This window comes from Notechis scutatus, chromosome 2 (assembly GCF_049901735.1).
Source record: "Notechis scutatus isolate UNSWTSFEM ecotype Mainland chromosome 2, rNotScu1.2, whole genome shotgun sequence".
In the NCBI taxonomy this organism is placed as follows: Eukaryota; Metazoa; Chordata; class Lepidosauria; order Squamata; family Elapidae; genus Notechis; species Notechis scutatus.
The window spans coordinates 190,564,656-190,581,824 of record NC_142010.1 but is presented as its reverse complement, the minus strand read 5'-3'; the positions used below and the strand labels follow the sequence as shown (position 1 = coordinate 190,581,824).

Below are 17,169 nucleotides of genomic sequence, written 5' to 3'. Positions count from 1 at the left end.
GGAGGGAGGGGAGAAGGGGGAGACAGAGAGAGGAAGGGAAGGGGGAATAAGAGAGGGAGAAAGAGGGAGGGAGGGAGAGGGGAAGGGAAGGGAGGAGAGAGTGGGAAGGGAAGGGGAGAGGGAGGAAGAGAGAGAGAGAAAGGGAAGGGAGGAGAGGGGGAAGGGAAGAGGGACGGAGAGAGGGGAAGGGGAGAAAGGGGGAAGGGGAGGGGAGAGGGACGGAGAGAGAGGAAGGGAAGGAAGGAGAAAGTGGGAAGGGAAGGGGAGAGGGACAGAGAGGAAGGGAAGGAGGAGAGGGCGGAAGGGGAGAGGGAGGGAGAGAGAAAGGGAAGGGAGGAGAGGGGGAAGGGAAGGGGGGAGAGGAGTGAGGGAAGGGGGGAGAGGGAGGGAGGGAGAAAGAAAAAGAAAGTAAGGAAGAAGGAAGCAATAGCTCCCCCGCAACTTTTACATCCTCGCAGCTCTCGCTGGGCGAAATAAACGATCGGATCCGGCCGGGTTTCTCAGCCGAGTTCGGTCCTCTCCTCTAACACCCCACTCACTCACTCACTCCCCCAGCCCAGCCCGGTCCTTTTCTTCCTCCGCCCTCCTCCCGTTTATCCTTCGCCGGGACCCCCTTTCCCCCCTTTTGTTATCCGGCATGTCTGATTAGCCGAGGCCCTGATTGGCTGGCTGCCTGTTCGGAAAATAGATTCCGTGCGGATCGGCTCCCCCCTCCACCCCACCCGCACCCTCCCAAAACCACCTCCCGCTCGCCCAGTTCCAGGCAGGAAGCGTTTGAGCGAGCGGAGCTGACGGGGAAGCCGATCGGCCGCAGCGGCTGAAGCGTTAAAGAGCTCCCTGCTTGGCCCGGCGCAAAGCAGCGCGGGGCGCGGAGTCGTCGGCCGGCCGGCGGCGGCGGCGATCGCCTTCCTTTGCCCAGCGCTCCTGCCCAGACTTGAGCTCCAAGCATGGACTATTGCCGCCGGGCGACCGCCAGCGCTCTTCTCCTGGCTTCCTTGCTTCTGGTAAAAGAAGGGCGCTTTGCTCCAAACCCTCTGGCACCTTTGCTTAGAGAAGGACTCCAACGCGGAGTATTGGAAAAGGCTGCGGGGGAGGGGGGGGGGTAGTGCTACCTTTGGACGCGCTTTCTTGGAAAGTCGTCCCGAGGTTCCGTTGAGAGGTATTATTACTATTACTATTATTATTATGATTGTAATTATTATATATTGTAATAATAATAATAATAATAATAATAATAATAATAATAATAATAATAATAATAATAATAATAATAGTAGTAATAATAATAATAATAATAGTAATAGTAATAATAGTAATAGTAATAATAGTAATAGTAATAATAGTAATAGTAATAATAGTAATAATAATAAGCGCCGGTCGGTGGACTCCCCTTGGGCGTTACTGGCAGGCTTTGGCGGACGCGCGTTGCGGAGAGCGGCTTCTGGAGTGGAGTGTCTGAGGGAAAAAGTTTCTCCGAGAACGAGGGGCCTTTTAGACTTGGATGTAACTTTAGTGTCACTTTTAAACGGCATCCATGACAATGACATGTCGGTGGTTGACCCGGGGAAGAGATAAGGGGCTTTCGTTTTCATTCTTCTTTTCCCTCTGTTCCAACTATTTCTCTCACACTGCCTTAAGGAAGGAAAGGAGGGTTTTCTTTTGTTTTGTTTCCCCCTTCCGCAGCGCCGTTAAGGAAAGTTCCTGCGAGATGGTCGGTGCCCGCTGTTGGATTCGTGCCCACTTTGGGTTTCGCGCGAAATGCAAACTTTTCGCTGGGAGTTCGCTCTTGATCTTAAGGGTGCGCTACTTTAGCAGAAGAGAGAAATGTGGGCTCCAGCAGCTTGGCTTTCTTCTCAGGGTATTCCCCCCCCCCCTTGGAAATGAATGGGAAGAATCTGGTGAGGAACCAATTGGCTATCTATCTCCAACCTTATTTCCCACTCAGCCACCCCCAAGATGTCTTTTAAGATCATTCCCCATGCAAACGAATGGGGTTCGTTTGTTGTGGGGAGGTAGTGGCAAAACCATATATTTCGGGGGGGGGGAGAACACTTGTAATTAGGATTTCATAATGGCTGAGAGGAAGGGAAAGAAACTACTTGGCAGAGACCTTTTGGAGCAAATCCCAAAGGGAAAAAAAAATCATGTGCAAATGCGAACTGAGCAAACCGTTGCATTGTAAGCTACATGGGGTTGTTTCGTAGCTATGGAGGGATCGTACTTTCTTAGTGATGGCACTGTCATATATCATTTCAGTGGGCTGCAGTCATTTGGATTCTTAAATTCACTTGGCTGGAACTTCTCTTGAATTGAACCTGTAGAATTGGGCTATTCAGAAATCCTCTTCCCTAACCTGCTGCTTTTTAAATGTGCTGAACTGCAGGTCCCATCATTCACAACCAGTGTGGTCAATATTAGCTCTAAATGAAGAAAAATTCTGTTTAATGTACAATATCTGGAGGGCGGCTGGTTATGGAAGGCTCTTCTAATTTCAGCCAACATTCAGTATTGTAATTAGCTTCAGCACTGTCTCCATTACTGGCCCTGCACTTGGATACCGGAGAACATTTAAGGTACATAGAATGAATCTTTAGTACAAGGACTCTAGCAGGCCGTTTTCTTGCTGTGAAGAGTATTTTCATTCCTGCAACCTCAGCAGTAATTGGGTTATGTATAACAAGCACCTCTGTTTATTTTATTTTATTTTATTTTATTTTATTTCATTTCATTTTATTATTTATTTTGTGAAGCGATTATAAGATTACAGGTATAAGTATAGACATAGTTATGAGTACATGAAATGGATACATATAAGAAAAATAAGAAACAATAGGACAGGGACGGTAGGCACGTTGGTGCGCTTATGCACGCCCCTACAGACCTCTTAGGAAAGGGGTGAGGTCAATAGTAGAAAGTCTTAGGGTAAAGTTTTTGGAGTTTGGGGAAGAAACCACAGAGTCAGGTAGAGTATTCCAGACATTGACCACTCTATTGCTGAAGTCGTATTTCCTGCAATCAAGTTTGGTGCGATTAACCTTGAGTTTGTATCTATTGTGTGCTCTTGTATTGTTATGGTAGAAGCTGAAGTATTCATTGACAGGTAGGACATTGCAATGTATGATTTTATATACTATACTTAGATCAGGCCGAAGGCGGCATAGTTCTAGGTTTTCTAGGTCTAGAATTTCAAGTCTGGTGGCATAAGGTATTCTGCAGTGAGTAGAGGAGTGGAGAACTCTTCTTGTGAAATATTTATGGACTCTCTCAACTGTATTAATATCAGATATTAATACATAATATGGGTTCCAGACTGATGAGCTGTTTTCGACTATTGGTCTAGCAAATGTTTTATATGCTCTAGTTAGTAGTGTGATATTACCAGAGAAAAAGCTACGTAGGATTAAGTTAACAACTCTTAATGCTTTTTTTGGCTATGTAGTTACACTGGTGTCCTTCCAACTCAATTATTCTGTTAAGGAGACAACCAACCTAGAACTAAAGATAAGTTTCCTGACAGTTAGAACAATTAATCAGTTGAACAACTTGCCTCAGAAGTACTGGAGGTTTTTAAGAAGAGTTTGGACAACCATTTGTCTGAAATGGCATAAGGTTTCCTGCTTGAGCTAAGGGTTGGATTAGAAGACCTCCAAGGTGCCTTCCAACTCTGTTATTCTGTTCAATATATGTAGTATTGTATTTCCTTGAATGGTTACATATCTTATATTTATTGCTCACAAGTTGAGTATGGTTTCCAGAAATCCTTGGAGGTTTTTTTACGTCACACCCTCTCCCCAATTCATCCCAGCAACGTGGAGATGAATTCGCCTTCATTTTTCTTCATGAGAAGATGCTGTATTCATAGAAGAGAATATTTGTAGCTCAGGACTGAACTGTGAGACCCTTGGTGCTTTCTGAACTTGGTTGTTTTCTTGCAGATGTGTCATTTTCAAGCTAGGTAACATCATGAGGAGCACTGATGATGTTACCTAGTTTGGTAATGAAATGTCTGCAAGAAAATCGCCAAGCACCAAGGACCCCATAGATATTCTATTATTTTTGGAATATGCTTGGATTTGCCAATTTTAATCCAGCAAGAGCACAAGTTTTAAAGTATAATATGGGTGAATGAATGAAAGGTATTAAACGTACACATAACTTGTAATCTAGCAGATGAACTGCTGGCAGACTATGGGAGATTGTGGAGAGATGAGCTGCTGTCCAGAAAAGATTTAGCATTTCTTAATTGCATCTCAAAAATTGACATCTAGCCCAGTTCTTGCTTTATATTAGTTGGAAGGGTGCCCTGTTCTGTTTTTTTTTTTTTTTTTTTTTAACTCTGAGGATAAACTGGAGTAACTGGTGTGATTTAACTATCTTCAAAACATGTCTTGGTAGTCTTCTCCACTGTTCATCAAAATAAAAGCATTCATCTTTATTGCCAAATGTTATGCACTACATGTTAATGGTATCATAATTAATACCAAGTAGTGAAGTAGATTTAACTCTTTAAAAAAAGTATTTGAACTCTAAAGCAGGAATTTTCACATTTTTTCAGGGCGTGGAATCTATTAATTTTAAAAAAAAGAACATATCCCCAGAATCTCTTATCAAGGAGAAAAGTACTTAACAATAAAAACTGGCTGAATTCTAATGAATTTTGTTAGCTATTAGGAATGCAGTTTGAAAAATACCCCTTTAAATATTTTGCATGTTTGTTTGATATGAAAGATTATAAATGAGGGCAAAATTAAGACATTAATTGATTAGTGGTTATTTTGTATGTATGTGCCAAATTATTCTTTCTTCTTATTATTGTAAATCAGGTACTGTATGTGTTAAGAAATATGAAGTGAAAACCTCTAGCTGAGTAGAAAACATATTACACAGATCTGTAGATCTCTAGCTTTCCCTTTTAAAATAATCTCAAAGTATTAAGTTACATACAAAAAGTGAAGGCATTTTATTTCTCTTTTGATCAATGTATAGCTATGCCTTCAAAGGTTGCTTTTGTTGTAAAGGTGTGGTTTTGCAGGAAGCAAAGATAAGCTACTTATGTGCAAAGAAATGAGTGAAGTCACCCAGAAAGTGACTTTCACCTGCGCCTTATCATCCTAAGATATCCTTCTCTAATGTAGTGCCCTCCAGAAGTATGGTTTCAACTGCTATAACTTCTAGCCTATTATTGATGCTTGGCATGACAGTCATTGGAAAAACTCCTTTAACATGGTACATCAAATGGAAATGGGAAAAATAGAATTGAGCATTTTTTTATTCTCCCATAATGCACCTGAGATAACGTTGCTCTGAATTAGTGGGCGACATTAAAAATGGAAAGATGAAGCCATGCTCAAAAATTGGTGCCTGGTTCCAGGCCTCCAGAACCTACCAGAGAAGACAATGTTCTTGAATCAGTCTCTCTTCATTTACTGCCAGATCTGATTCATCCCTGACAATTTATCTTGCGGAAATGCCTGCCGTTGAGTTTGCTTAGAATGAAATGTGGGGCAGGATTTACAATCAACTCTTCCTGCAAGAATCAGGAAAGTGTTATAACTTCTTTTGAATCCTGCTACTGTACTAAAACTGCTGAGTGGGTGAGTCAGCCGACACCCTGCAGAGAGGAACAAGCTTTGGATGGGCTGGCTTCCCAGGATGGACTTAGGGTGTGTCCTAGAGGAAAGGACTTCAGTTTTTCCTTTCTATGTTCCTGCTCACACGCTGCAACTTAGGTGCTACAATTGGGAGCCTGGGAAAATGTTCCCGTGAGTGAGTGCACGGAGTCCGAAGGTCAAAGAATTGAATTATTCTAGCAATCTATGGAAAACTACTATCTCTGGGCAGCATGGGTTTTTTTGTCCTGCAGCCTAGAAACTAGGAACTTATGACCCTGCAGACGTTGCTAAAATCAATCCCATTGGCCACATAGGCTACAGCTGCTGGGATCATAGTTCATCGGTTTCTGAATGCTTAGTTTCCTATTCTGGGATATATATGTAGCAGAGAGTGGAGGGCAATATCCTTTCCATCTCAACATTGCTTATCAATCTTTTTTATAGCCTTTAGAAGTAAAACACAAATCCATTAAGACAGGGTCAAGTATGTACGAAGCTATTAAACTCATTGTTTGACTTGACCCCATCACTGTCTCCCAGCCTAAGCTGCTTATATACACTGTCATGAGCTCCTTGAAGAAAAGATAAGATGAAGAGAACATTCAATGAACAGACATTTCAGAGCCTTTTTTTGCAGAAGCTCTGATTCATTGTAGATAATCATGCCAACACTACAGTTCTCCAAAATTTCCACAGTTCTTATCATACATATTTTTAGATGTACAGAGAGATAATTATTTCAGTTGGGATCTCTATATTTCATTTATAGATGTGCCCTGGGACCACTCAGTTTGCAAAAGAGAACCATATTTTAAATGGTGAGATGCTAAAATCATTTCATACGCATGCAGTAAGCCTACTTTTCCCACAAAGGATTCACTCAAGGAGTTACAACCCATCACAGTTTCTTCCATCAGAAGGAAGGAGTATGTTGTATGTGTTCATTATACATGGGGGTCATAAGCTGAGGACTAACCTATAGTGACACTTCTAATGTGCCTCCTGACCATCTAAATGTGCACCTTTCTGTCATGATATGCCAGGGGTGTCAAACTCAAGGTGCTTAGATCTGGCCTGTGGGGACAGCCTGGAAACAGCAAAGGACTGGCCCATGGTGCCTCTGCTGGTGAAAACAGAGCTCAGGGGAGCATGCACAGCCCCCGATGCGCCCTATTTTCAGCCTGGACAGCCTCCTGCGTCCCTCTGCCAGTGAAAACAGAGCTCAAGAAATGTTTCCCCTTTTGCATTTGAGCATGCAAGAAGGATCAGGAAAGAAGAAAGGGAAAGAAGGAAGACAAAAAAAAGAAGGAAAGATGGGAAGAGAGCAAGGGAGGAAAAATAAGGGAAGAGGGGAAGGAAGAAGAAAGAAGAAGGAAGAGGGAAGGAAGAAGAAGAGGAAGGGAGGGAGGGAGGGAGGGAGGGAGGGAGGGAGGGAGGAAGGAAGGAGATTATAATGAGAGTGAGGGAGGGAAGGTCTCAGGGAAATCCTGCCTTAGCACTTGGCCACCACAGGTGCCCCCGACATGAGTCCTGTGTCACACCTTCCATGGCCACACCCACAATGGTCATGCCCCCGGCCCTCCAAGGTCAAACACAACCTTGATGCGTCCCTCAATAAAATCAAGTTTGACACCTCTATGATATGCAATCTATTCCTCATGAACTGGCCTATGGATAGCCCCTTTTTCCAACTCTTAGGATGCCTCTCTACAGTATATCGCTGTTTTCCTTCCTCAATTTCTCCATAGCAGTTTGAAAGTGACCATGTGATCATCTTCACACCTGAGAAAAGGCAGGGAACTATATGAAGTAATTCTCTCCCCACTGCAAAAATTATTATTCAGTCCATGCCCTGCCCCTTGATAGCTGGGAAGTTGTGGAGATCTCAGAAAAGCTCTCATCGTTCTCCAGCCAGAAAGAGAATAAAAATATATTGCTGGGCTTCCAAGGAATATTTGGCTATTTCCCATCCATTCAAAACTGGATTGTTGCATATAAATTCCCATTGAATGCAGTGATTGGGATGCGACACTGAAGATTAGCAGCCAGGTGTGCTTTCCAGCACCTCGCAATTTTGGATGAACTGGCCAAACATACAGCTGCAACTAGGTTGTAGGCAAAAGTTCAACTTTCCTTATTTATAAAAGCAAGGGAAATCCAGAGAGACAGTTTTTAGAGGAATTGTTAAACTAACTAGCAACTGACTCTGAGGATTGAGATCTTGTTTGCTGATAAAGGCTGCCTAGAAAATGGAAAAATAATTTTTTTTTAGAAAGAATTATGAAGCTAAACAGAAAGTAATTAGAAGGATGGAGGTTTTAGGTTGGCTGTGAAATCTGCCATATCTTCAAGTTCAGGCAGTGGGAGATTGGTGAAAGCAAGAGTCCCACAAATGAGAAGGCATCCCGCCCTCAAATGCTATCGGACTCATGTCTCTCATGCTTAAAAAGAAAAAAATTGTGAGCCAGAAGTAAGCTGGCCCCGTGGCAGAATGTGAAGGTCCTTCAGAGTGTCATAGTATTTCAAGCATTACTTGTTAGTGTGACATCAGTAGTATCAGGGAAGTGTCAACTATATTTATAAACATTAGATACCCTGCATTCTAAAAGAAATGTGTTCTAGGTGTTGGTTCAGAACACTGAAAGATTTGCTAAGTTATTTGCAAGTACTTATTCTTTACTAAGTAAAGAGCAGGTAGAATGAAAAAGTCCTGCCATGTTGCTAAATTCCAATTAAAAAGTAGGTGTGGGCTTTAGCTGTTCCCCACCAGGCCCATCACACTAGTGGTGGTATTCTACCAGTTCCGCTCGGTTCAGCCGAACCAGTAGCAAGGAAAGCTACTGGTTTGGCAGAACCGGTAGTAAAAAAAATTGCTACCGGTTCAGCTGAATCGGTATTTCTGACTACCAGCTGCGTGACAATCAGCTGTGCCGCGCGATTTAGATTAGCTAGAAAGCAGGAAATCATCAGATTTCTTGCTTTCTAGCTAATCTAGATTGCGCGGCACAGCTGATTCCCCCCCTTCGCTTCAAAATACTTCTTTTTTTAGTTTCTGTCTTTTGACCTCCCAGTCACATGACTGTATAGCCACACCCACCCAGTCACATGACCCCATAGCCATGGCCACCCAGTCACATGACTACATAGCTGCACCTACCAAGCCACGCCCATAGAACCAGTAGTAAAAAAAATTGAATCCCACCACTGTGTCACACACTTCTGAATCAGAGCAAGTCTGACATCTGTCATAATCCGTCATTCACTGACTTGTTTCCTTTGTAAGATTGGTTGGGAGCTAAAGATTAAGAACAGACTTTAATCATAAACCAAATCATAATCCCAGAGCCAGTTTGGTGAAGGGTTCAAGTTGCTGGTTTTAGAAACCAGGAAACTGTAAGTTTGAGTCCCACATTAGGCACAAAAACCGGCTGGATGACTTTGGACCAGTTAGTCTCCTTTAGCCCAGCCCACATAAAGTCATCCTTGTGGGAAAAATAGGAGGATGTATGTTTGCCACTTTGAGTTACTTGTGTAGTAACAAAGGCAGAATTTAATTTTTTTTAAAAAAAAGTCATTATTACTTGGCTTTGCAAAGGTCAACCAAGATCACAAGAATGTTATTTCTATCCCTCCACTGTGTGGGCAGGATATAACTTACAAGAGACAGGCTAGCAAGTGTAAACAAGGGGGTTGGGCAACCAGATTCTGTAGACACCCAAGACTTTAATGTGGAAGCCGCACATCTAGCCATCATTGGCTGATTTTGGAGAAAGCTAAGCAAATTCAAACTAGATGGGAAACCACTAGGAATGAAAGCTTAGACTGAAAGGTGGAAAGAATAGTCCTGGAAGAACACCCACTCTGCTGGGATGACCATGTAGGAGGTCCCATCAGGAGCTGAGTTAGTCTCAAAGAAGCCTTCCGTAGACCTTCAGTAGACTATGGCAGATTCAGTCTGAATTACTGGAGAACTACAATAGTGCTGATCCACAGCCAGGTCAGGAGACATTAGAAGCAAGGGAACCATGAGAAGCAGCAGCTCTGAGTCTTTGCCAAGGTCAGTTGCCCCTTTACTGGTCTTTACTAAGGCACAAGATTGGAGTGGAGAAGGAAACAGGGTTCAACATGCACAGTGGGAACAGAAAGTATTTCTGGGATTCTTTGAGTTTAGCTACTTGGGAAGTGAATTATCAATCTCCTTTTTGTGAACATGAACAAACTCTCCATTTGGAAACACGTTGACATTGTTCATTATATTATAATGTACATAGCATACACATCAACTATATTGTAAAAAAATAAAATCTTACCTTGGAACACTAAAATAATGAAAGGCTAGTAAATTAAACGAGCTGTACAATGACTTGCTATGTTTCAATTAATAGGTTGTTTCCTCAAGGATAACTAGAAAAGGTATTCATAGATCCTTTGTGGAATTTAAAAAAATAATAATGTGTGTATGATGCCACTCATTCCTGAAGCTCATTGTTAGACTTTAGACTGATCATATTTTATCAGGTCCAATATGAGTGGCATTATTCTCCTAACTTGCCGTAATTTAAGGAATAATCAGCGTAGAGACTGAGCTGAATTGGAACTGTAATTAGGAAAGAAGGGGCTTTATCCTCCACCATGGCACAGACACACAGAGCTACATGTATGTTTTTCAAATATCAAGTGTGTGGATCCTGATCTAGATTGGGATTGCAGAAGAAAAAGATCTCTTCCTTCATCGCTTTCCAATTGCCATCGTGACCATTTTATAAAGAAAAAAATGTAGACAACGTACACAAAGACAAACCACATTGATAAATCCTGCTCCTCCAAAGAAGAAATAGGCTTTTCTTGAATTTGTGGATCCAGCCTTCTTATGGGCAGGAATAAACTTAAGCCAATTCCCCCCAAATGGCTTCCTCAGTTGTGCATAAATATTTCTGTGCCAGAAAGTGGAACTGTCCTCTCCATGTAAAACCACACTAAGATCCAAATAGAACAGGATTCTCCCATTAATAAAAACATCAAGCAATCACAGCTGGTGGTTTCAGCATCATTGATATAGATTTCAAAAGACTTCTGGAAACATGCAGTTGAGATCCCTGCCCCTTTCTCAGAAATTGTCAACCTTACAAGATAGACCTGACTAAGATACCAATGTCAGGTAGCAAGTTCTATTGTAACAGCTATTGGTTTATTTGTTAAGCGTTTTGTTTTCTGACCTTCATTGCTTTTATAAGTAGGCGAACATATAAAATATTCCTTCCTCCTCCTATAGTTGAAATCTGCCATCAGGTCTCCTTTTAGCTTTCTTTTATTTGGGCTAAACTAACCCAGTTCTTTTAATCATTTTTACACAATTCGTTTCCAAGTCCTTCACTGTCTTCATCGTTCTTCTCTCTGCATGTTTCCCTTCAAGATTTTCCCCCAACCCTCAATTTATATGGGAAACTAGTTGACTACAATAACACCTCCCATTCACATTATCGAGGGCTGTCCTTTCTCCCCCCCATTATAGCTGTCAAGAGTAACCATTTGCACGATTAGCTTGTAGACTGAACCTTAAATTCTTTGTTTTGCAGCTGTATGTAGGAAAGTGTATTCTGTCATTCTTCTTTTGTGCAAGTATGTCTGTCAAGCTAAAGCTACCCATCTGTTTCTACGTTTAAAGCTGTGCGAAGGAAAGGATTTTCCAATGCTGACTCCAAAAATGCATTTTTCCCCCCATGGCTACTCATTTTGCGTATGCAACTGGCATTTGCACATGCCGGCTGAGTTAGTGTACATTGTTCGAGTCTCTTTTTCCACATAGCTCAATCATTTCACGTAGGCACCACATTTCTCAGAATCTAATGTCGAATTCTGACTCCAAAATCAGAACAGAAGATCAGAGTTAAAATGCCAGCAGTCAAGAGTCCCCTACCCTTGGAAATTTGGATAGCACTGACATTTTGATGCTGGCATTTGGGAAAGTGGCTAAGATGGATTTTTCTTCTGTGGAGGTTTTGATATCTAAGATGCCATTGCATTGTGTATGCCAAAGTAAATTGGTTCTGTGTGTTGTGGTTTATTTTAAAATTTTATTTATATATTAATTTTCCTCAATGCCTGGTGGCTACCTGCAACAATATCTGCAGTTTTCTTGATAAGATTGTTGGAAGTGGTTTTCAGGATAGATACGGTAGCTCTAACAAAACCTATTAATTTTGCAAACCATTCTGCCTCTAATTTTATTGTTTTCTTTTACCAAACAAATATGCATGTTTTGTCTTGTTTTGATTTTTCTTCATATGGTTATTATTTATCACAGAAAAATACTGAAAACAAAAGCAATTTGTTTCCTGGCTGCATGTTAAGTATTTCAATATCTATTTCTGCCCTTTTTTTCCATAAGAGAAAGCAATCTTCCTAAATGTTTTGGTTCATAAAAAAGGTGAAGGTAAAGGTTTTCTGTATCTAGTCATATCTGGGGTGGTGCTCATCTCCATTTCTTAGATGAGGGAGCCAGAATTGTCCAAAGACATTTCTGTGGTCATGTGGCCAGGGATCTGCTCACGGCAAGCCCGCGCGGCGCTCCCACTTGCACATAAGCGACCCCCAAGGAGACTTCGGGCAAAAAGGCGCATGGACTGTTGTTACCTTCCCACTGAAGTGGTACCTATTTATCTACTCACATTTGCATGCTTTCAAACTGCTAGGTGGGCAGGAGCTGTGTGCTGTCCCAGCCAGTCTATGGGAATGGGATAGTTACTTAGGAATTATGAGCTGTCCCCTTAAGGGAATGCATCATGGTAAATGTAGTTAAAGGTATCCTGGGAAATGTAGTTCATGTCACGTGGCTACATCTGTAATCCTGATTGGTCACTAAATTGACCCTCGATGGGTTGGGGGAGTTTTCCTCACTTTTGCCTGAACTCCCTAACTCATGGCAGTCGCTTTCTATCGCTACGAGATGGGTTAAGAGATAACCATCTTTTACTACAAGGCAGCTATGCAAAGGATTGGTTATTAAAGAAGAACTTCATCACAAATGTGAGTTATGAGGATACCTGATGAACCAATAAATGTACTTTGTTATGGACGTCTTGTTGAGTTTATCTATCTGCATCTGCCCAGCTTAAAAATCCACTACTGTGCAGAATACAGAAAAAGCTGGGAAAGCCATTTGGTTGATTTCATATTTATACTAAGGTATAATATGATTTGTTTGGTTTTGGCATAGCATACTACTGTATGCTCCAAACCATTATGCTTGAGGGGTTAGTATATTGTGAGGACCCTGCTATCATGACTTATTCAACAAGTCATGATTACAACAGTTTGTAAAGCCAACACTGAATTCAGTGAGACTTTCTGTTCAGTAAATAAAGATGCAGCCTTAGATATAATTCAGTGTCTTGGCATTTGGATTTCTTTCCTATTGCCAAGATAAAGTTATCTTGACCTCATGTGAATATAATGGTTCTCTTAATTTTGAAGGTTTTTACATCTAGGATCCACAGTATTCTCTTAATTATAACTCTGAAGTTATCTTGCTAGATATCAGTAGCTCTATGCCATGAATAACATCTATCAGTCCAGTGCTGCAACTTTATAGTGCTGCATTTGCCATCTGATTGTTATGTGATCATCTAGTGTAGCATTCTCAAAAGAGAGATGGACTTAGAAAAAGGTCTGAATCTTATTGCTATTCAGCATCAGTAGCAAATTTCTTTTATTTATTATTCATTTATTAGTAAACTTCTATGCCACCCATCTCGCCAAGGTGACTCTAGGAGGCTTGGAGTCATATGAAGCCTTTTCACAAGCTATGGACTGAATGTATGTTGTAATGTGGATGTTGTTTTGAGCATGCTGTTGTATGGTTTTTATTTTGGTAATCCTGTAAACAAATAAGCTTGCAGCTTCTCATTGTAATCGTTGCTTTCCTTTTTCTCTTTGATGTTCAATTTCAATGTCCCTAAATATACCTAGAAATATTCTTGATTGATGCTCATTAAATTTTGTTATAAATTGTTAAGCTCAATTCCAGGTGCAAATTGTGGAAGTCATAAAACTGTCATATCTATTGCCTGCAATGCACAACTATTTAGCTCTTTGTTTCCTTTGAAAAGGAACAATGACCTTGCCTTAGCTGCATTTCCCTATTTAGAGTCATGGAGAAATGTGTATTGTTTCTGGCTGTTCATTTAGGAGTCTGATGAATTTGAATTTGCTAACTAAAATGACCCCCAGGTGTTACAACTTGATGCATTTTATGCTTTCATATTAATAGTCTTTAAACTGAGGGGGGGAAACAAATTTGTAGGGAATAGGTGAGAAATTTGAGCATATTATGGTAGTGCATATATTTTTATTTCAGTGACAATATAAATACTATTTTAATTACTAGCAGAAGCTAATAATAGGCAGTTGCAGCCAGTAGAAAAAGTTGCTGGGATATATGAGTTTAATTGCAGGGGAAGCTGAGACTGGGATATATATTACTGACTTGTCCATATGTGGGGATGTTTTTGGAGGGGGGAGTATATTCATGTACAGATGCATAATAGTCCACATTTCCTCTTTATTAATTCCACACAAGACATTTATGTTATGCCTATGGAATGCAAGCTGAGCAGCTTGATATATTTACTAAATAAAATAAATGCAACTGTGTCCTTTTATATAATCAAAATTTTCAAACATTATAGTTAATAATGTTACAAAAACTCAATAGTAGGAACGCTGCTGTTCAAAGCATTTCTTTTCTAAAACAGATATGTCTCAAAAGTTCTAAAAAGATCCACACCTAACTTTCTTCATTTCCCAGACGAAGGTTTTTAGTAAGACTCTAGAGACTGGTAATGGAATCTCCTACATTGCCCTAACCTTTGTCCACTGGAGGAAAAAAAAAAGCCTAATTTGTTGTTTTCCATGTAAATTGAATACTGTATATTATTCACCATATTAACATGATTTTTAAACAAGTAGCTTTGTGATATGCCCTCTTTTGCTAAATCTAGCTATATGGAATAGTATTAAAAGTGTCAAGAAAAGATTAAGACCTGTGGTGGCACAGTGGTTAGAGTGCAGTACTGCAGGCTACTTCTGCTGACTGCCGGCTGCCTGCAATCTGGCAGTTTGAATCTCAGCAGGCTCAAGGTGGCTAAAATGAGGACCCCGATTGTTGGGGGCAATATGCTGACTCTGTAAACTGCTTAGAGAGGGCTGTAAAGCAGTCTAAGTGCTTTTGCTATTAAGTGTATATGGGGAAACTAAAGTACAATATAAGATAGGATAGATTTCAAGCAATTTGGAAAAGCTATTGTCACAGTTGTATTGCTTGAACAGGGAAAGAGTTCTAAGGAGTGACACCTTGAATTAAATGAAATATAGTATCCGTAGTTTCCCATTCTTGTCTTTTCATGAATATTGAATATCAAAATACCGAAATCAAAATCAAATAAAATTAAAAATTGGAGAGCAGAACTAGAGTAGTTTGACTCATTTCAAGATTATTTTACCATTGCTATCTTATTAATAAGAAATTATGAGTGTGAGAGATAGTTTGGTCATGTGATTAAGGTACTGGACCAGCAATGGGAAGATTTGAATTCTAGCTTTCCCTTAAGCAGAAAAGCCATCTGGATAGTTTTGAGCCAGTCACATTCTCTCAGCCCTAGGAAGAAGCAGTTGCAAGCCACTTCTGAAAATCTGCCAAGAAAACTACATCTGATCGATTAAGTTGCCTGGAATTAAAACTGAATTAAAGACACTCAAAAATAAAATAACTAATATATGTGCATGTTTGTGATGGGGTAAGCAGCAAAACAAATCATGAATTGCTGAGTTATCAATAATAAATCCTTATTTTGAGCTGTTTAGTAGTTCCATATTCAATTCTAACTTGCTTTTTGATGTTACACATGTTCTTTAATAAGCAGATGGTGTGGCCTAGTACTCATGCTTTTAAAGAAAATTCTTAATTTGTTATAGTCTACACCAGGAGTGTCCAACTTTGGCAACTTTAAGACTTGTGGACTTCAACTGTCAGAATTTCCCAGCCAGCATGGCTGTCTCAGAAATTCTGGGAATTGAAGTCCCACAGTCTTAAAGTTGCCAAGGTTGGATATCCCTAGTTTACACAGTCAAAAACATGAGTACAATCAAGAAAGCAAAAATAAACATATTTAGAGACTAGCTTGCTTTTTTCATTATCCGTTTGATATTAAACATATGTTCTTGGGTGCCTCTGCATCTTCTGAATCCAATCTGTGTCCTTGACTGTTCTTGTTCCATGTAAGTCTGCATAACAAAACTTGAGAATTCTCTTATAGAGTATGAGATAGATTCAACTGTTGAGTAGTTTGAGCATTATTAGTTTTAAAATATATGATCAGAGGAATAAACTTTAGAATATGGCTTTTTAAAAATGTATGTCAATTCCATTCCAAAGTTTGCATGGTGTTTCATTTGCTGTATATTTGGCACTCCTTAGTTACCTCCCTTAGCTGTTTCATGTAGAAGAAAAGACAACTAGTTTTTGCTCCAACAAGAGTTTGAGACAGTGTTTCAGTGCTTTAGCACCATATTTTTGACTCTGATTTATGAAAAGAACAAGGTTTATCCCTCTGTACTGTAATTTATGCGGAAGACTCTTTAATCAAGCAGTTTACCAATATGTTGTCCATTTTGCAAAGAGTATTTTCATTGGCTAGCTTTGCCATCTATTGATATGGAGGGAAAGGTATAATAATATTCTTTAGATATTTATCTTGCCTGATTAAATCAGTTTCATAATTTTGTTGCATTCCTCAATGCAAACCTAGCATTCCTGTTTAATGATGCCCTTGAGGGAGATAGACAATAGAGTGGGGTGGAATGGCATGGCATGGCATGGCATAGCATAGCATAGCATAGCATAGCATAGCAAAGCATAGCATAGCATAGCATAGCATAGCATAGCATAGCATAGCATAGCATAGAATAGAATAGAATAGGACAAGTTGGATGAGGATAATTTTTTTTCTACTAGTGATCTGTGCATAAAAATACCAATAAAAATTTTATTCAGTTGCAGTTACCATAAGGGAGATATGGATTTAATTTTGAAAGCATCAACATGGAAATGTACTTTAATCTCTAGTTATAGATTGCCATACATTTTAGTAATGCTTTGGTATGTTTTATAATGTTACTGCCTTGTACTGATTTCAGTCTTCACCCCAGATACAAATTCACATTGTGAAGACTTGCTTTTCACAGTAACTATCCCAGCAGAATTTGTGTGTTGCTTCTTGAAGTCTTTTTACATTTTCTCCCCTAAAATGTTTTTATTACTTTAAACCCTTAAGTGTTAATTCAGCAATAAACAAAAACAGGCAGTGAAAAAGGGATTGGACAGGTTGGCTGTTTATATATATGAGAGTGGTGCTCAGTAAACAAATAAATTCTCCTCTAATCTTTTAAATGGCCTTTAAGGCATTGCTAGTTGTTTCAACAGAGGAGAGAAAATCACTTTCCCTTAACATTAAACATGGCCTGGATGGAATTATGTTTATTCTACTTGTTCAAAGAAACC

The 17,169-nt window shown here is 40.1% G+C and overlaps 1 protein-coding gene across 1 annotated transcript in view; it reads left to right on the top strand.

Annotated features, from left to right (window-relative positions):
• Positions 1-780: 780 nt before the first annotated feature.
• The window catches only part of ADAMTSL1 (ADAMTS like 1), a 252,080-nt gene continuing 235,691 nt past the window's right edge, over positions 781-17,169 (top strand). Inside the window, exon 1 of the mRNA XM_087957646.1 lies at positions 781-1,004. Within this exon, the coding sequence (XP_087813772.1) occupies positions 948-1,004 (57 nt within the window). The 5' untranslated portion in view covers positions 781-947. The remainder of the gene's footprint in view (positions 1,005-17,169) is intronic.